At 34.9% G+C, this 22,080-nt stretch overlaps 1 protein-coding gene across 1 annotated transcript in view; it reads left to right on the top strand.

Annotated features, from left to right (window-relative positions):
- Positions 1 to 22,080, top strand: part of LOC150096738 (uncharacterized) — a 159,304-nt gene that overhangs the window by 59,321 nt on the left and 77,903 nt on the right. The window contains exons 6-7 of the mRNA XM_090408306.1: positions 7,858 to 8,032; positions 20,801 to 20,998. Coding sequence (XP_090264432.1) covers positions 7,858 to 8,032; positions 20,801 to 20,998 — 373 coding nt within the window. The remainder of the gene's footprint in view (positions 1 to 7,857; positions 8,033 to 20,800; positions 20,999 to 22,080) is intronic.

Here is a 22,080-nt window from a genome sequence, read left to right on the forward strand (position 1 = left end):
TAATAATGGAAAAAATTCGCGTACAAAGATTATTTAATAGTATAATTTTCGCCTGTGTGTCACAGGCATCTTCAGTACATTAAGCTCAAATTAAACAATAACTGACAATTCCAAAAAGCGCCACCTAAGTAGCTGGTGTAAGATAACTAAAAAGGTCAGTTATTGTTTAATTTGAGCTTAATGTACTGAAGATGCCTGTGACACACACAGGCAAAAATTATACTATTAAATAATCTTTGTACGTGAGTTTTTTCTGTTATTAATTTTGTATCGTTAAGATAGCTCTGTAACAGGCCAGAAGGCCTAACACGTAGAAGGGAGGAGGTGAAGATTATTATTATTATTGCAGATTCTAAGTCTGATGCTACAGTCACAGATAACAAAGTTAGAAAACAACTGTTAAAAATGTATGATGTCAGTAAACCAAAAATAGTAAAACTTTTATGGTAATAGAGCTGCCCCTTTATTTCAATACAAGGCTGAAAATTCTGACTAAATTAAAAACTAACTAATTAGCATTATAATAAAAATGGAATAACCTAACAAATTTATGAACACCTATAGAAACATCCTACTTCCATTTCTTCCACAACTGAAGTAAACAAACAGTATTTTTAGTTCAGTTATAAATCTATTCACACACTTCTCTGAACAAAATAGAGGTTCTAAGCAAAGGCTTATAATTTATTTTTTTTTCCAAAAAAATTTCCTAAAAAAAGAATACATTGATGAAAATGAAATAAAAAATAAACAATATCATTCCAAAATCACACACAGGTAAAGATCATAAGTGATCCTTTAGGGTTACTCATAATTATGCAAGGACTATTGCTGTTTCCTTTTTGAGGTGTAGAAGCTGTCTTTATTTGTAAATGACTTCTGTTATCTTTGAGCAAGATACCTGGCAATAGAAAGGAAAGTAAGTGTGAGAAGAAGAATGTGAATAAAGATTAAAGATGCCAAGAAATTATATTCTTGGTTTAATCCTTAAACCAAGTATAAGCAAACAATGTTTGCCCATGAAGTATCTTCATGACTGGGTTACTTGTATATAGAGGCTAATGACTTCACATTGATTACCTTAATATTCTATAATGCAAAGCACACGCTCTTTCAGATGTTTATAATGCAATGCATTATGGGAGTGTTTCTCAAAGTGTGGTACATGTACCCCCCGGGGGGGGGTACGTGGCAATTTTCGGCTATGCATCATCAACGCATGGAATCATTATATTTCTCAACAAATAGTGCAATTAGAGGCATCTGGGATAAAAACAGCACTAACTAATGAATCGCATCTCCCCTCCAACAGACCGCTGTAATAGACTCAAGCAAACACCACCCAGTCGTGAATACGTTAAAACTAAGAAATATATAGTGAATGTGTTTCAGATATTATGGAATTTGGTTGAAGAGAATTACCATTTCGACTCAACTGTTGAAATGCTAATTTGTCTTTGGTTCACGTGATCTTTTGTTAATACAGCACCAATCGTATGCACTTCTTCATAGCTGCCTTACGTATCTCAAGTCCTGTAAATTACTGGTAATTTTTGCTTGAAATAATGGGGAAGATGAAGCTATTTGGGTAGACGATTTTGACGATGCACACAAGGAAACTGTTCTCGATGCCTAAAGTAGCGATAGCAATTAGGAGCTTCTTGGCAACTCACGCCATTTGCAGGTTTTTTTTTTTTTTTTCCTGAAAATTTTAGTTTCTGAAAATCCCCGCATATATCTCACACGACGATTTTTTAGCTTTCATTTTGGGAAAAACGTGCGAGTTATGTTCGAGTAGATAAATTTACAGTAATTTTTTTAAGCTTTCATATTCTTAAGTATGGATCATGATTAAATAAATAAATAAATTGGTTAAAGATTGGATTTATAAACTACAAAAGAGAACAATATAGTAAATACAAGTAGCTGTAAGCAATAAGACAACGTTGATATTGCATCTGGATCAAATGAAATTGATAAGGGTAAATAAATAAATTTGTTAAAGATTGGATTTATAAACTACAAATGAGAACAATATAGCAAATACAAGTAGCTGTAAGCAACAAGAAAATGTTGATATTGCATCTGGATCAAATGAAATTGATAAGGGTGTGTCGTCTGACATCTCTAGAGAACCAACTAGGAAGAAGATGAAAAATCTTAGTATGGTATGAATTACTTAAATATGGATTTTCATGGACAGGAAATGAAGGGGAACCTATTATTTTTTATATATATATTTTATATTCCCTCCTTTTTTTATATATATATTATATTAACTATTTTGTCTACCGGCTATGCCTTTGTTAATAATTATACTATATACTTATGAGGTGATTTATTATATAAAATTCTTTTACTAACAATTATTTTTATTTTTGACTCCGAGTGTCCCTATATGTTATTGTATTGCACAAAAGTTCACTCCAATTGGTGCAATGACTTTAACTATCTCTTTCAGAATCCAACTAATCATTGACTCAATACCAAGTACAAAATAAACACATTTAATAAAACTAAAACAATATATATACACTTCTAGCAATAATACATAACTATAACTACAGATTATATGGATCCAAGGCCTCATTAAAAAATATAAACTTACTCTTAAGACTAAACACTTTTTCCTTCACAATCACAAAAAAAAATGTTCATAGTCTTTTTCTCTTTCTGTTAAGGCTCTTTTCCAGAAGTTATACAGCTCTGTACTTCACTTTTAGGATCCTTTTCATCAATCAATGTAACACACATAAAAGTCTTCTTGACTAAATCTTGTTTCCTTTTAGTAGCAATACTCATCAGATCAGGCATCCTTTATACCTAAAAATCTTCTTAATCAATATATTTTCTAAACATTCACTTTCAGGCATCCTTAATACTTATAGAACTTCCTTATCAATATTTTCTCTAAGAAAAACATTCACTTTAGAATGCAAGCTACAAGTTCTCCTTTCATTCACAATATTAAATGACAGTCTTAACTTTTTCCACTTTAAAATCTTACAGTTTCAAGATTTCCTTTTATTCATTACTTATTCCTCCTTGAAACCTATTATTTCCACTATTCCTTTTTCGGAATACACTATAAAATTTCTTCTGACTGCCACACACAAAAAAATCAAGTTCCTTCCAACTTGAATATTTACCGGCCAGTGTTCTAAAAACTTCCGAACACTCTCTTGTTTACAACTGTTACTTGGATATGCAACGCTTTCCTTGTCAGCTGTCAATCACACATCAAATCCTCTCTGGGAGCATGCGCACTCCACAAAAGTCAGAAACTACGCACTGCAATATAAAATGGCTGACTCGCTGTATCCATTAGCGCTAAGAGAAAGTCTTTCACAAAACACAAAATTCAACATTTTTAAACCACAACAAACTTTCTTATAAGTAACACAAATATTCAGTTTAGTAAGTATATCAATTTTTTTTAACTTCTTTGCATGTTACTTCTAATATAACATTTTCATAACGAGCACATCACAAGTGCAGACACTGCGTGTATGAAAACAAAACTAACAAGCATAATTAATACGTAAAAATATTCAGTATTTTTAATATGATTATTTTTACAAACCTATTCCAAATTTTGTTCTATTAAAAATAAATCATATTTTTTGTTTACATGAATATATGAATTCAAATAAAATAGACATTTGCAATGAAATATATTTTTATTTATTTATTATTTGATAAGGGGGTACTTGGTAATAATGAAAATATATGAACGGGTACGCAGATATCTGAAGTTTGAGAAACACTGCATTATGGGAAGGGCCACTACCCAGGCTGGTTTCAGTCTTTATTGAGGTCTCATCAGTGGGAGCTAGATACCAAGATTGAAGTTATACAGAGTCTAATGCATTACATTATGCACATCTGAAAGGGTAAGTGTGCTTTGCATTATGGAATACTAAGGCATATAAGTAACCCATATGTTAAAATACTTCACTTGCAAAAATTGTTTGCTTACACTTGAGGATTAAACAAATTAGACCACTATCAGTGTGGGTAGTGGCCCTTCCCATAATGCATTGTATTATACACATCTGAAAGGGGGTGTGTGTGTGTGTTTTGCATTATGGAATACTAAGGCAATTGATTGAAGTCATTAACCTCTGTATACAAGTAACTGTAAGTCGTGAAGATACTTCATGTGCAAACATTGTTTGCACTTGGATAAAGGATTAAACCAAGATTATATCTTGGCATCTTTAATTTATGGTATAACCAAGTGAAAAAACTTTCAACATATATATATCCCTAATCCAGAGTAATTTAATAATAAGGTGTGATGCCTTTTGACAACTCATATATGGGTATATGACTTCTGCCATACTTCAACTTTGGTATCACTTCTGGATCTGGCTCCCACTGATGACTTTTATTAATGCTCATCATTGGGTTTGCTTACCTTCTGTGGGGTAAAGTGGCTCTACTAGGTGATGGATTTTGCCTTCCACTTCGTGGAAACCCCCCGCTGAGTTTCCTGTCCTGGAATGATTCAGATCAGGAGTAATGAGTTTAGAAGTGATAAGTGATCCTTTAGGGTTACTTAACTTTAAAGTGATTTTGTAGATCATTCAAAAATTTTTGGTGAGGTATCCCCCACACTATACCTCAATAAAGGTCAAAACCAGGCTGGGTAGTGATCTTTCCCATGATGCATTGTATTATACACATCTGCAGGGGGGGTGCTTTGCATTATGGGATACTAAGGCAATTGACCGAAGTCATTAACCTCTGTATACAAGTAACCAAGTTGTGAAGTATCTTCACAATTGCGTGAAGTAATCTTGGATGAAGGTTTAATCCTTCATCCAAGATTACTTGGATGAAGGATTAAACCAAGATTATAATTTGGCATCTTCAATTTATGGTATAATCAAGTGAAAAAACTTTCACTTCATTCTTTCCATTCTTCAGAGATGAAGTTGTAAGTTGTGAATCAATTTAATAAAGGCAAAAGCAGCATTGACATTCAAAGGACCACAGGACTTGTGTGATTCTATGGTGATAATGGCTGATACAATTTTCAAGAGTGTTCAGTCATCCACAAGAAGTAATGAAATCTCTATGTCATGCACTTGAGAAAATGGAAAGAATGTTGGCTGTATGGACTGAGCATCAGAGCTAACAGAACATTCCTTTGTTATGAGTTGTCATACAAGATAAGGCGAAAGATTTGTATGAAGATCTCACAAAAGATGAAAAGTTACCAACACCTTTTGCTGCAAGTTGTGGACAATTCAACTGCTATAGGAGTCACTATGCGTTCCACAATCTCAACATGACTGGTGAGGCTGTAGCTGCAGATCATCATCATTACCAGGAGTGATGTGGGCAAATATCAAAATGGGGAACTGGACAATGAGACTTATTTGGACCTATGATCCCACAGAAGGTTCTACTAAGGTAGAAGTGGAGGAATTTTTTGAGAAAGCAGCTGACACAATGAAAAAGGAAAAGTTGGTCCTTGTTGGGGATCTAAATAGCAGATTAGGAAATGATTGTGAGACATACAAAAATATTTTGGGAAAATTTGTAGAAAATAGCAAAGCTCATAATGATGCCAAATATCTGTTGGATTTCTGCTCAGCACATGTTCCAACATAAAAATGGTACAAATTCACATGGAGAGAAGAGGCAAGGAATAAGAAAAGTCTCATTGACTATGCTATTGCTGATAGGGATATTTTCTCCCTGGTGCAGGACACCAGAGTGTACAGAGGATTTGAAATTGGAAGTGATCACCATTTAGTTTTGAGCAGGATAAAATTGAATTTCATATTGAATAAAAGCTAATAAAAGTTGAGCAGCTCTCAGATGTGAACTAAAATACACAAACATTATTCAAGAAAACAAGAATCAAACCTTGGAGATTCAGTGGCAAGCTCTGAAGAAAAACATAAAAACATTGATTGATTCTTAAATATAAAGAGCCAATAGGCTTCATTTCGGCGATATAAACATTATTTAAATTAAGGGAATATTAAATCCCACATTGTTTTAAAACCGAATAAGAAACTCAAAGATTGGAATCAGAGAGTTTCATGCCGAACATAGTAAACTATAAAAGTATCGGCAATTACTCTTCTTAATATTCTTATATTTTAGTAATGTTCTTATATTTGGGATGGTCCTTTAAAAACTGCTAAAAATGCTTGCTGTCCAAAAGATTGCAGTCTATGTAATAAATAAATAAATACTCCTCTCATAGGTTCATTCAAATTTTTTGTTTTTTGCAGATATTCTTTTTCTTCATATTATTCTTTCTGGATATTTTCATTGATTCTGATCTTCTCCATTTTCTTCTAGATATGGACATGTCTAGAAGAAAATGGAGAAGCTACTGGTCAACAACCATACATTGTTCAGCTTTAGACATACTGAATCAACTTCTCATCCTGTTCTTTCATTCCATCTACCCGTGTTCTTTGAAACAAACTTTTTTTTTTTCTCCAAAGTGCTTTGGCCTTTATCTGTTCAAGAAGTTCATAAGCAGACTTCTTTCTCCTTAAACACTTGCCCCATCTCACAGCACTTATGTTAGAAGTTTTGCAACCTGCTGTGTGCTTGGTTGATTAAAAAAAAGGTGGGAATGCCAATTTAATGGGACAAATATAAGTTTTGCCCTTTAGCCAGTGGAAATGGAATGTATTCCCATATATTGGCAGAACTCTTCAAAAGAAACAGAGGAGATAAGGTATTTGTGATGATTGTGGACCAGAATTAAAGTTTGGGGAACTTTGCAAAAGTTGTGAGAACTCATTCAGATGTGGAGATACTGCTGTAATGAGAAGGTCGTTGAGAACTTGATCATTAAGACATTCATCAAGCCACGTCAGTTACACAGATCTGGTTGTCTGGATTTTTAGGAAATAAGGAAACAATGGAGATCTAAACACAATTATCAGTACTGGAATGTTATATATGAAAATGGGTAAGAGAAATGTGATTTGATTTGGAGAGATGATGCAATTGATGTCGAGGTTAATGATAAAAAAGGAGATAAGTGTAATGTTGTATACTTGGAACAGATTCATCTCAAGCTCCAGCATTTAACAAAGAACTTACTATTAAAATGATTTTTAAAGACAGGACTCATTTTTGTGTTTGTATCAGTGGCATATGTGAGATATCCTTGTTAGTTCCTCTATGTTAAAGACGAGAATATCAGCATAATTATTTTTTAAAAAAATATACATCTCTCTTTTAGAAACTCTTGCATTTGTCAGTGATGTGTATATGAATATATAAATAATCAGTTGATAATATATATATATGTAGAAAGTTTTTTAACTTGAGTATACTATGTTAAAGATACCAAGCAATTTTATAAGCTAGGTTTTAATCCTTTTTTCCCAAGTAAGCAAATAGACAAGCAAGTCACGTTTGCACCTGCATGTAGTACAAGTCTGAGGCAACTCGTAGTAAAGGTGGAGTAAGCTCTGATCATTTTCCTTAGTATTTTCCCCTAATGCAAAACACATCCCCTTGCAGAGATGTATGATGCTATGCATTAAAGGCAAGGGCCACTACCCAGACCGGTTTCGACCTTTATTGAGGTCTCATCAGTGGGAGCCAGACCATAAAAATGCCAAGGGTGACGTAATGCAGACCTTATAAATTTTACCTAAACAAGTTGCCACAAGGTGCTTTGACCTTATTAAATAAAAATCTCCAGATGAGAGTAAGATGTAGAAAGTTTTTTAACTTGGGTATACATGTAGGTATAAACTTGACTTACTTGGCTGTTTGCTTACTTGGGAAAAATGGATTAAAACCTAGCTTATAAAATTGGCACATATATTGCGTTTTGTAATTATATCTCATTTTTGCTTTTTATAGATTTTTGTTGACCCTGAATTTAGTTGGGAAATTAGGAATTGATCCTGATCCAGCACAACTAGATGTAGTGGAAACAAATCCATTTAAGCATCTAACACATTTATCTCTAAAACTTGTTCCAGCATCTGATTCAAATGTGAAGAAATATTTGGCAAAATGTTTAAAATTCATAAAGGTATGAATTTTATTTTTAGTTTGTTTTTTTTTAAACTCAGTTTGTGTGTAGTCTTTTGATCTTTTCATGTGCAGATTCTTTCATAATATTATAACTGAGATAGAAATTTCATTTAGCAGCATGAAGCATATCTGCCATCATCACTAAATTCATAGAGGAGACTGCTGATTTTTGACCCATTATTCCATTTTAACAGCAGTTCTTCATTTGCTTTTTATAAATTATCTCATTTTTTCCTAAAGATTGTTAAGTTCTATTAAAAGCTTGATAGATTTCAATAAGCCTTGAATACAACATTTGATTATCATTTGAATGGGTTTAGTTTTTATTTGCAATTTGAATATATCCTCGAACATTAATTAGAACTAGACACCAATTTAATTTTAATATCATTGATATGTGTTATTGTGAAATAAGTGAATTAATGGAGAATTCCATGATAAGATTGCCATAATATGTTACAGACTTGCACATTGCTATCATTAGGAAACAGGTTAGATCATCAGAAAGCAAGTTGAATTTCTTTATATGGAATATAGAAGAATATTAATATTTTTGTTGAAGTTTTGCTGTGATGTTAGTGCTAATTACATTACTTGTTTCTCTTGCCATTGTTAATGATGGCCTGCCATAAGCTGAGTTTTTAGTCTATATGACTTGTTATGGTTCTACTTGTGGAGAATCATGTAATTAATGGAAATATATACAAGATGATTCATTAAGTATCTTCGGTTTTTCATTTAAATTTTATTTCAATTGATCCCACTGTTGAATGAATGGTATGCAATGCATTGAATTATGGGATACCAATAAATATAAAAAAAAAATAATAATAAAAAAAAAAATGAAAATATTTGGTTTTGTATTGTCAGTTGCCTTGAATTAACATCTCGAACTTGACTGCTAAAAGGCCTGTGGAAGTGGGGTTTGCACCCGTAGTACTGTTAAGTTCTGAATTTAACTGAAACTTAATTAATTTTCATTTCTTTCAGACTTAACATGCGTTTGCAATTTTGAACATATATTGACATATCAGATGTGCTAAATTACTTGTAACTTACCAGAAACATTTTTAAATTGAGGTTATTTATCCATAATTCATGTTGTAATATAAATATTGTGAATTGTCTGTGATTTAAGCCTTGTTACTTTTGTGTAAATGCTTATAAATTTGCTGGGAGAAAAGTTAATCGGATTAGGTGCAGATAGCCAGAAGCTGTACATGTGAAACAAGTATGTGTGCACCAAGAACGGCAAGAGCGCAGTCCTCCCTCCCCCTACACACACTCACATCGAGGAGCACGATAGGGGAGAGAGTGGCGCTACATACTGGGAGACGTAGGGTGACTGAGGCAAAGGGGAGGGGAAAAGCAATGACGTAAAAAGAAAGATTGGTGCGCAATTTTAAAACGGTAGCAGCACCTAAGAGGAGGCTTTTTTGGTCGCTTTTTCACTTGGTTTTGGAACCTCCTTGTGGTACCTTCTCACCTCGTGCTTCGACGAGGTTATCGAGACAAAGACTGAAGGGACATGCCGTGATGTTCATGAAAGCTTGCCGGTCAATGTTTAGCTCAGCGGAAGGCAGTTTCCAATTCCTCAGGAAATAGCTGAGCCATGCTGAACCAGTTGACGAGACAACAATGGCAGTTACTTTCGGCGGCGGAGATATGTCCTGTCCGGACCACCAGTGGAACACTACAGATAACATAGAATGAGCCAGGAATCAAGAAGAGAAAGTACAGTTGGTGATGAATGAAATGGCCAAGGATAGTCCCCCTGCAAATGGTAATGTAAACCCTATGTCTTGTTAAGTAACTGTGTTATGGGAGAAAGCTTGTAAGTTTAGAAAGGACATTAAGTTTTTTGAGGTTATTAATTATACTTAGGACTTTAGAGATAGTTAGATTTTGTAGTAGTGATAATATATGAGTTTTAAAGCAATTAGTTCAGAAGCATGTGGAGGTTACTTTGTGACTTGATAAGTGAATAATTCTTAGCCTTGAAGTGTATAAAAGTGCGTGGCTGTTCATAGATAGAATTGCATACTTGAATCGATGTGTGTTGCATGCTATAAGAAATTTAGAAGGTTTTGATTATTATGTTCATTCTTTGATATTAGTGAAATTAAATGTCATTGTCTATTTATTAATGTGTAAATGTCTGAATTGAAATTAAATGTTCTTTTCTTTAAGTTTAACTAGTGACTTGCCTGATTTTTTATTTCTGTTGCACCTTCTCATAAAATTTGAACCACAGCGAGAGATAAATTGTTAGGGAGGCTACGACTGCAAAATAAGCTCAAGTGATTTAAGATAGTGTACTTAACTGAGTTCTGGTTCCTTGATTTTGCGCTGTTCAATAATCTAGGATTCAGGGTGGTGCAGTATAATAGAAATTTTCCCTGAATCCGAAGAATGAATCAGAACCAGTGCTGAAAAAGAGGGGATCAGCATTGTCCAGTAGTAAACCCTTTGTCTTCATAATCCACGTGTACAATACTTAAGAGTGAATAACAGCTCCTGAGTGAATCCTAAGATGGATAGAAAGATAGAGCATATTATTTAGACGAAACTAAACTAGAAAGATTTAAGAAAAGGAATTACGTAAGAGTTATTTAAAGAGTTAAGCAAAAGAAAGTAAAGTAAATAACATACTTAAAATAAACATAAATATATATATAACAATGGTGTAAATATATATGTAACAGTGCAAGGCCACCAAAAGAAAGCCAGTCTCAGTTTGAATCTAGTTGCTGACTAGAGGAACTTTTTCGAAATCTTTCTTTGACTGGTTCCCAAGTTAGTCAGTCTCAGACACAGGCAAGTAGGTTTTTTCTCCCAGAAACTCAACAAAATCAATTCCTGTGTTAGGAACCACAAGATGGCAACACGTCTCTCCTTTGCTGGATGCCATTTATAATTAGTGACTGTCTTGAGCCAGCTGTTTTTGATTCGCTACCGATGGAGATTGAACTGCCCCTTCAGTCTCCAAAAGTTAGGGCTAAAAGGGCCTTGTCTATTCCCTGTTAGGAATAAAAGGCATTAATGGATTTTTATTTTATTTTTATGTGTGTGTGCATGCACACACACACACACACGTGATCATAGGAAGATGATAGTGATCACCGAAATTGCAGATAAAGTGGTTTATCTGCTTCCATAAAGGTGATGCAGTATTTGTTCCCAAACAATTTGCAGCCTGACATACACAAAACTGTTACTATCTGCAGTTGTCTTTTGAATTTATATTTTAAGGAAAGTGGATTCCTTTCTGTGGTATGCATTTTCACACTGATGTCCAGATGCAACCACTAATATAAGCTGCAAAGCAAACAGCAGGAGTTTGATAGGAAAAATTCTTGTTAAGAAAGTTCAGAGTACAACATTGAGTCAGAAAGTGATATTCACATTTTCTGGAATTTGCAAGTACCAATCCTTGAATATTATCAGACAAAAGGGAAAATGGTAAGGTGCACAGTACAGAAGTATGCTACCTGATAAGTCATAGTCAGTTATTTACATGAAGTACCCCTGTTGAAACATTTTTGGAGGATACTGTAGAACCTTAAATAGTTTAGATTTTACTCATTTGGACTCTCACCTTATTCAGCCACCAAATGTAATCTGAAGGCAATCATTTTACCAGCTGTGAAGAAGGCAGTGCATGCATGGCTTTGCTGCCCATTCAAAATAATTTTTTTGTCTGTTGGCATACTAAAGCTTTTGCACTTTTAAATACAGGAATACCTCGATTATCGCGGTTATTGTTGCCACGAAAAATACCGCAATAATCGAATCCGCGATAATTGGGATAAATAATGCGTGTAAAATGGGTGATCGATGCCAAGGATTTTTCAAATCTATTAATTAAATTTTATATATCAAGTAGAAAAGAAATGTGTTAAACCTGTTAAGTAAAAAATGAAGGTTCATTAAGAAAAACAAGATTATTCTTTAATCTTCATTTATATATAAGAAGTACATACAGTATATACAATTATTCTTTCTTGGATAAAAATTGGTGTAGAGTTGTCTGGCGGATTTTTTTTTTTTTTTTCTTCGTACAAAACTCGGTAGCAACGGATGGAATTTTTAATTTCCTGGCGAGCTTTCAGTGATCACTCGAAATTATGATCGCCATTCAAGATTTTTTCTTTAAAATTTTCAGCAATTCTAAACATTTCGTCCATTTCTTTGAGGGTAAATTCCTTCGATTTGAGCATCGTAAGCATGTTCTTTCTCGAGATTAATTAGGTCTTCATCATCCAGCTCCTTATCATGTGACTGAAGCAGGTCCTGAACATCACCGTTTTCAATTTCTTTTAGTCCTAGATCGAAGCCCTAGAGTTTGCAGCATGGTCTAAAATATGGTGAACAGTTGATTCGTTTAGACCGTACTCTCTTGCAATTTTGGCTTTGGTTATGCCTGTTTCATACTTATTTATCATATACAACTTATCTTCTAAGCTGATCACTCTACATTTCTTCTTGATAGCTGTAGATGTGAAATCATCCTTGTTTCGTTTAGCATTCATTGTAGGGGTAAATATCCACATGATGTACTTCAGGCAAGGGCAGATAGTTACTGGTAAGTGGTGAGAAGGCGCCATCGGAGAAAAACGAAGCGCTACAAGAGAGCGATACCTGGAGAATGGCGATTCAAACTGGTTGCATATGTAGTGGGCTACATCTCGCAGCCGCGATAATTCGAATTTGGAGCGCAATAATTGGAATTTTGGTATCAAATTATAAACCGTGATAAATCGAGAATCGCGATAATCGAGGTATTCCTGTACTTACCAATTGTATTTAAAACCAGGAAGGACTATATATTGAAACTGGTGTGCTTCTGCATTCTGTGTGATGCTTTAATTATAAATACGCTGCAGGTAATTCGTTGCAAGCTAATAGTTGATAATCAAATTTTATCTCCTCCAATTTATGCAGCAGCATTCTATGCTGTATCCTGTTTAGCAAAGTCCAAAAGTATCATTAGATATCCATCCCCCCTTGTCTGATTCAGCCATAACATTATTATAAAATGTGAACATATTACTCAAGCATAACCTTCCTTTAATAAATCCATGCTGTTCATTGCAAAGTATAGATTATCTGAACATCTATTCCTGTATGTGATCTTAAACAATCTTTTCCAACTATTATCTTCACTGCTCTTCAGAGATACTGATAATTAGGCATATCATTCTTTGCACCACCCACTTCTGCAGTGGGATTATCATACATTCTTTTCACATCAGTTAGAATCTTCACTGTGCTGAGACTCAAAATTATACAGCCAATTCATCTGAACACTTAACATGCATGCTGATATTCTATTTGACCTATTGCAGAATTCTTATTCAGTTTATGAATCAGCCTAGTACCTCTTTCTCATATACCTGAGTTTCTTCATCCATTGAATAGGCAGCATTCAGCCCAATGTTGCATACACCAAGTTGATAGCTTTTAGCAAAATAGGCATTCATTAGTTGAACAGTCTTGTCCATTATGCTAAAAACTATGAACCTGGTATATGCAACGTTGGGCTCAGTGCTACCTATTCAATGGATGAAGAAATTCAGGTGTATGAGAAGGAGAGAGATACTAGAGCTGATTCATAAACTGAATGACAATGCTATCTGCATTCAAGAAAGTTAATCTTTCACATTCATTCTTTCTTTTACTTGCAATGTAATAATGATAGAATTATTTTTTCCTGTCTTTATCTTGCAGAGCCAGTTTTTTTTTTCTTTTTTTCATACTCTCACTTAGTTTATTGTGGAATAATGTGACTCTTCTGGCATGTGCTTTATTTTTCATAACTGGCATCATCCTTATTCACAAAGTATTCCTTTCACATATTTTTCTTAAGAATTTCTTGTTTAATAAGATTGCACATCCATTTTACTCATCCTGTTTATTTTTTGAACTCTAGGGACACATTCCGATATTGCATCTTTGATGTATTTTTTAATACTTCCTATGCACTGTTGATATTCTTCTCAAGCCGGTACTTACCATTATTATTATTAACTGTGCTCTTTTCTCCAAATTATCCCATGATATTCATTTCCTACTCTGCTTTTTTGATCTCCTACAAGGACCTACTTTTTCTTTGTCAACTGCCCTCTGTAATTATTTTTAAAAAAAAAAAATCCTCCATTTTTTCCTCAGTTGAACTTTCTTTGGGACAAAAGGCACAAAAAAGTCTCATTGTCTGATTCTCTATTTCCTTCTACTTGATATTGCCATTCAAGAAGATTATTATTAAGAGAGACCTTCAGGAAATCAGGGACTCATCAAGGGAAGCCACATGCTACACACACACACACACACACACACACACACACACACACACACACACACACACACACACACACACACACACACACACATGTTCTTGAATTCATTCACACTACATGCATAATCATGCACTACTCTATCAGAGAAAAACCTAGATCTCATCCTCTTCTTAATGGCATTCATTCTCTGCTTCCAAGGATACCCTCATGTGCTTTCCACACCCTCCATAAAATGAAAAATTCCATCAACTGAAATCCTGTATGACCCATTTAGAAGTTTGTATATCAATCATATCTGCCCCCCCCCCCCCTCTTTCTTCTCTTTACAAGTGTCTGCAGTCTACAAATTCTCAGTCTGTATCCTACAGTCTTGATATCATTTTAACACTCTCCTATTCGCACTCTCTCTCTCTACACTGTATCGGAATCATCACGGAAACCAGGATACCAGTAAGAGGCAAAATGACATCCTTATCTTTACATGTCAAAGTATGTTTCAACATTGCAATTATCTTTTGACTTGTATTTGCAATCATTGCTACATGGTCCCTGAACTTCAACTTCCTATCTACTAACACTCTAAGATCCCTAACCTGGTCAGTTTCTTCTAGCATAATCCCACCAATATAATATGACATTGAATATCTAATCATGCCAAAGTGCATGACTTTCCATTTACTGACATTGGACTGATATCCATTTTCCCGTGCCTACAATTGGCCTGTTCAAAACATTCTGCACGTACTGCATATCAGCAGCATTCCTGAATATCATACCTATCTTTGCATCATCAGCAAATAGTTAGGTCACATGTCAAATCCTTCCCAATATCATTAATATACAGTTTGAATAACAGCAGACCAAGGGCTGATCCTTGTGGTACACCACTATCCATCCATCAGTGATCCTAACAGGCACTTAAATGTCCATGACCTTCCAACTATTCTTGGACTTTGCAACCGTAACTCGAGGATAAGGTGGTTAGCCCTATACCTCCTGGTGTGTCCTATGTCTGTAGATGTATGTTCATGGGGCCAGTTTGCCTGTTCTGGGTGAAAATAAACCCCTACCTCCTTATGAGACTGGCTAACTCGCCTTTTGTTGAAAGACACCAGATAAAGATTATATATTTAATCCTTTATCCAAGTGTAAGCAAACAAAGTTTGTGCCTGAAGTGTCTTCAGGACTGGGGCAACTCATGGCAAAGGTGGACTAAGTTCACATCATTTTCCTTAGTGTCCCATAATCCAAAGCACATCTCCTTGCGGACATGTATAATGCTATGCATTATGGGAAGGGTCACTACCCAGACCGGTTTCAACATTTATTGAGGTCTCTTCAGTGGGAGCCAGACCCAGAGCTGATACCAAGGTTGAAGCAATGCAGAACTCATATTTCCATATGCCAGTTGCCAAAAGGTGTCACACCTTATTATTAAATGACTCTTGTAGTTGTGTACCACAATGTACTAACATTGTGGTACACAACTGGTTACCTTAAATTTTGCAGATGTACATCCTCTGTATACCACTTTGTGATATCTGTCAATCAGCCATTCTCTTATTCGTGCCAATATTTTATAATCCAAACCCATATTCTCCAATTTATGCAACAGTCTTCCATGATGTATTCTGTCAAAAGCCTGAGCAAAATCCAAAAATATCATGGTGTATCCATTCTTCTTGTCTTTAATTCAATGGCAACATTACTATAGAATGTGAGCAAGTTGTTTAAACCAATGCTGTTCATTGCAAAGTAGAGATTCATTGTCAACCCATTTCTGAATGAGAGTCCTAACCACTTTTTCCACAATCTTCACCACCACTCCTAAGCTACAGATTGGTCCAAATTTCTTTAGGTTAAATGAATAGTCTGGTTAAAAGGATAGCCAGTTCAGCTGAACACTCTTTTAGCACCTGTGCTGATATCAGTTCCTATTGCTGAATTCTTATTCAGTTTGTACAACATCTCTAATACCTCCTCATACAACTGAGCCTCTTCATCCAGTGAAGAGGTAGCAGTGGGCTCAATGTTGTATATACCAGATTGATAGCTATTAGCAAAATGGGCACTCATTAGTTAAACAACCTCTTCTGCATCTGTCACCCTCACACCACATTCAGCAGAGTTATTCTCTCATATTCATTCTTTCTTTAACTTACAGCATATCAATAGAATTCTTGTGGGTTTTCTTTAGTTTGCAGAGCCAGTTTCTTTTCATACTATTCTTAGCTTTCTGTACAACAGCTGTGACTCTTCTGGCCTGCTGCTTATAATTTTCATAGCTGTCATATCATCCTTATGCATGCGGTATTCTTTCCACCCCTTCCTGTACTTACGAATTTCTTGCTTGATAAGAGTACACAACATGTTACTCCTAGCTATTTATTCTTTGAATTTTCGGGACAAATTCCTGATATGTACCCTCAGTGGGTGTACAGGATATGATAGTACTACATGAAAAACTTACATCATTACTAACTTCCTATCTACAATTTTTCCTCCAAATCAATCTGTTACCTGTCAAGACTCGAACATTATCAAATCTTAAATTTCCATCTTCTGAGGAACTTTTTACTGTAATCAATCCACCTATATCTTGGTCTTCCTCTGCGTCTTTTTCTTGCCAAAATAACAAAGAACACTGTATCTTTCATCTTCCATTCTGTTTAAGTTACCATACCATCTGAGATTACATTCCTGAATGCTAACAATGGCAAGTTCTTTCCTAATATCCTAATTTTTAATATGATATTGCCACTGATGGCATCTGTTCACATCGCTAATCTTTCTCAGGACTCTCTTATCTCTGGTCTCTAGTCTTTGGTCAAGTGTTTTTATTTCTAACCCAGCTCTCAGATCCATAAGTTGGTTTGAACACTGTCTTGTATATATATATATATATATATAGCTAATTTAATGTTTTGATTACTTTTTCTCTTATTCCATATAAATTTATTCAGTTGACTTCCTACTCTACCAGTTTATTGATTCTGTTGTCTATTTCCATATTTAATTTACCATCTTCACTAAAAATCGTGCCTAAGTAGCTGAAATGTTTTACTCGTTCTATGGATTCTCCATTCCCAATGCAGTTGATATTTTCAGTGCTTTTGCCTATTTTCATTGTCTTTGTCTTGTTATTGCTGACCTTCATACCATATCTATTACAACAGTTATTCAATTTAGTCAGAGAATCTTGCAGACTTATTGCGGATTTATTTAGAAGTATAACATCGTCCGCATAAAGCAAAGAGCTGACATTAACATCTCCAATTTTGATATCATGTTTAATACCACTTTCCTTTATAATGTGATCCATATAGATAATGAATAACAGAGGGGATAATGTACATCCTTGTCTCACAGCAGATTTAACATTAAACCATCTTCCTGTACTTCCTTCAATTCTAACTGCTGACTTACAACTCAAATAAATGCTGATATTTCGCTGGTGTTATAACCAGCATCTTCAGAGCACAAAAACACTGTTTGTCACAATACGCGAGACTAAAACAACATGGTGTACTTAAACAAAATTGTAGCAGCAACACAAAGACTAGAGTCCTGATTTTGGTGCCCTCTATCTGGAAAAAAAAAAAAAAAAAAAAGGCTATCATATATTACTAGAGTCCTAGAAAAGTGCTAGTTTTTTCTTAATATGACTGTCTCCCAGATCTTTGGCAAGTTAATACAGCCATATTTGTTGAGATTTGGAGTGTGTTTTAGGGCTTCTGTCGCCTCTAAGAACAATCTCTCTGATTTATGCAGGTTTCTGTGTAGTACTTTTCTGTTTTTCCAGTTGATCCTGTGTGCAGGGGGTATCCAGAGCATGGTCTGCTAGGCCCGACTTCCCATAATGATAATTCCGGACGTATCTTTTATGTTCGCTGATGCGGATGTTCACAGTTCTTCCTGTTTGACCGTAGTAGGCTTCATTGCATGAGCAGGGTACTTGGTAGACTCCTGGATGTGATAAAGGAGGAATGCTGTCCTTGGGTGAGCAGATGAGGGTGGCTAATTTGCTACATGGTCTGAATGTAGTGCGTAGTTTATGTTTATTGAGAATTCTTGAGATCTTTTCGGATGTGCCTTTAATGTAAGGGATGGTGACTGTTTTGTTGTAGTTCTCTGTGGTGGATAGTGGGAGGGGTTTCTTAGGAGTGTATTTAGTATTTTGTTTATTTTATGTGGATTGTAGCCGTTGGCCAAGAAGGTGTGGCGTAAGTGAGTCAGTTCAGCAGGGTTTAGCCAACTTTTACATAGAACACCTGGAAAAACAAGCAATCAATACAGCCACTCTCAAACCAACACTTTGGCTACGCTATGTTGATGATGTGCTTGCTATTTGGCCACATGGCCCTGAGACATTGAAAACATTCTTAGCACATTTAAATAGCCAACATCCAAAAATCCACTTTACTATGGAACTGGAAACCAACAACTGTCTGCCCTTCCTGGATACACTCATCACACGTCTCCCAAATGGTTCCTTATCATTTTCAGTTTTTAGAAAACCCACACATACAGGCAGATACTTACACAAACAATCACACCATCATCCTTCTCAACAATATGGCATATTAAAAACGCTAACCCATAGAGCGAGAGCAATCTGTTCCAATGACAAGGCTCTTACTGCTGAACTGACTCACTTACACCACACCTTCTTGGCCGACAGCTACAATCCACATAAAATAAACAAAAAACTAAACACTCCTAAGAAACCCCTCCCACCATCCACCACAGAGAACTACAACAAAACAGTCACCATCCCTTACATTAAAGGCACATCCGAAAAGATCTCAAGAATTCTCAATAAACATAAACTACGCACTACATTCAGACCATGTAGCAAATTATCTACCCTCATCCGCTTACCCAAAGACAGCATTCCTCCTTTATCACATCCAGGAGTCTACCAAGTACCCTGCTCATGCAATCAAGCCTACTACGGTCAAACAGGAAGAACTGTGAACATCTGCATCAGCGAACATAAAAGATACGTCCGGAATTATCATTATGGGAAGTCGGGTCTGGCAGACCATGCTCTGGATTCCCCTGCACACAGGATCAACTGGAAAAACACAAAAGTACTACACAGGAACCTGCATAAATCAGAGAGATTGTTCTTAGAGGCAACAGAAGCCCTAAAACACACTCCAAATCTCAACAAATATGGCTGTATTAACTTGCCGAAGATCTGGGAGACAGTCATATTAAGAAAAAACTAGCACTTTTCTAGGACTCTAGTAATATATGATAGCCTTTTTTTTTTTTTTTTTTTCAGATAGAGGGCGCCAAAATCAGGACTCTAGTCTTTGTGTTGCTGCTACAATTTTGTTTAAGTACACCATGTTGTTTTAGTCTCGCGTATTGTGACAAACAGTGTTTTTGTGCTCTGAAGATGCTGGTTATAACACCAGCGAAATATCAGCATCAAGTTAATAAATTAATTATTTACTTAGTTTCTGTGTTCTATTATACCGTTAAAATAATAAACAACATGTTCGAAGAACACATAAGTCTGTCCACACGTATGAGGCTATCAGCTTGCTTATTGGTAGGAGTTGGAATGAAGTGGCTTGGAAAAGTATTGCATTAGGTCCCAGAGAGTAGGGCTGTTGAATTATCTTACTCTCACAGCATTGGTGTGCTATAGGTTTGCAAGTGTTTGTCTGTGGGAGTCACATTAAAAAATAAATATAAAAAAATGCTATTAGTGAAATCTACAAGTATGCGCCACATGTTTCCAAATGTTGCCAATAGCAATGCTTGGCCTTTTTTGTATCAAACTGCATATTAAGCATATGTAATTAGTGCACATATTTTAAGCCCTCATGGGGGTTATCAGACTTGTTTGAAACTCAACCTGAAATGTAAGTAAAAAATGCCTTAGATCTCTCTGAACTGTGCATTGCTCTCTTGTTTAATTTTCATCAGTGAGTATGATTTGGGAGTTTGATGTTTTACATTGTACGCCATCTACAATTTTTATGAACATCTGGTTGATGGCAGTTGACTTGTTTGGCTCACCATTGCCAAAATATAAGTTAGAGTGAAATGAATGGTATTTTAAATAAGCATTTTTATTATTATTATCTGAGACCTCCAGGGAGTCAAGGACTCATCGAGGGAGGATGTAAATTACCCAACCCAGCTATCATACCTACCCTTGAATTCATTCCCACTAGATGCACTCACTACCCGTAAGAGCAAATTATTTCACTCGCTCACTGCTCTCTGGGAGAAAAACCTAGCTCTTGCCCCTTTTTTGACTGCAAATAAATTTAACTTCCATGGATGCCCCTGTGTTCTCTCCCCACCTTCCATATAATGAAAAATTTCATCAGTTGAAAAAAATTTGTCACCATTGTCATCTGAATTGTTTGAAGCTATAACTTTTCATTAATTTACAAATTTTAGGTTTCCTTATGTTGGTGTATTTATAGTTATTATAATTGCAGGATGAAAAACTACAGTTAGAGACTCGTTTAAAAGCCACTGAAAGTGATCTTCAACATAGACTATCACATTGCCAGGAAAATCTTACACTTAACAGTAAAGAGCTAGAAACTATCAAAGCAGAATACAAAGCTAAAATATCTGAATATTCAAGAAAATATTCCGATGAATTAAGGACTGAAAAAGAGCAACTCCTTAAGGTATGTTGTTCAGTATTGCTTTTATTGGTAAATATACTGTTTAGTATTATGTTTTATGTTCACATTTTATTTGCTAAGAACATTTTAATGCCAATCACTTAAGCTTTCATATGAAGGCACTTAGAATTATCTTGTTCCAGCATGATGTCCAATTTTTCCTATTTAAAAATACTACAAAATATATAATTGAGCGCATACAATAAAAAATGCAGTAAATTTTATGCCTCTTCTGAATAAGGAGACAACTTTTGTTGATCCATTTTCTTTGTTATTAAGTTTTTGTTTAAAAATTTGTCTTGTCTTTACACATGCAACTCACATTTCCAGTTTACTAATTGGTGTATTTCAATGCATATAAATTATTTGAAATATTAAATGAAATTTTAATTAAATGAAAAATAAGAGTGAAAAATATTCAGTATCATTTTTTGTAATATTGCCAATATTACAAAAACACTATTGTTACATTAAAGTTCAGAACAGTTGATTATAGGGGCAGCTCGTGCGTAGGCATTGCGGAACTGCAGCACCCCCAATTTTTCTCGATATATAAATATATTTATTAATTTATTTATATTTGTTTGTAATATTTAATTTTATCATCAACAATCCTATACAATTCTCTTATTTGGTATAAAAAATAATAAAAATTCATCTTGTGGCACTTAGGAGGGCAAAGGACGCTAGCAGCACTGTTTACCACAGTGTCATGTTGCTACGTGCGCAAGCATATGTACGTCATAGTGAGATGCGAGCTATTATCATAATGCGGCAATTTTTAAGTAAATTTGAATTATACTAAACTGTATAATTTTATCGATAATAAACAATATTTTTTCATGTTTAATTTTTTTTTTAAATTTTTAACCATAATTTTGATATTTTATCCAAACATGTATACACTGTACTCAGTGTGCATGTATATTTCATAAGTTGCAGCACCCGCACGATTTCAAGCCACAAGCCACCACTGATTATGAAATTTTAGTTGAGAGAGAAGCCATGCATTAATATTTTCTCTCTCTCTCACCATCTTTAGCTTATGTCTGGAGAAACTGGTAAAAGAGCTTGTTCTAGAAGTA

Source organism: Typopeltis vanoorti, chromosome 18, assembly GCF_054136105.1.
Source record: "Typopeltis vanoorti isolate ZY-2024b chromosome 18, IOZ_Tvanoo_1.0, whole genome shotgun sequence".
Lineage (NCBI taxonomy): Eukaryota > Metazoa > Arthropoda > Arachnida > Uropygi > Thelyphonidae > Typopeltis > Typopeltis vanoorti.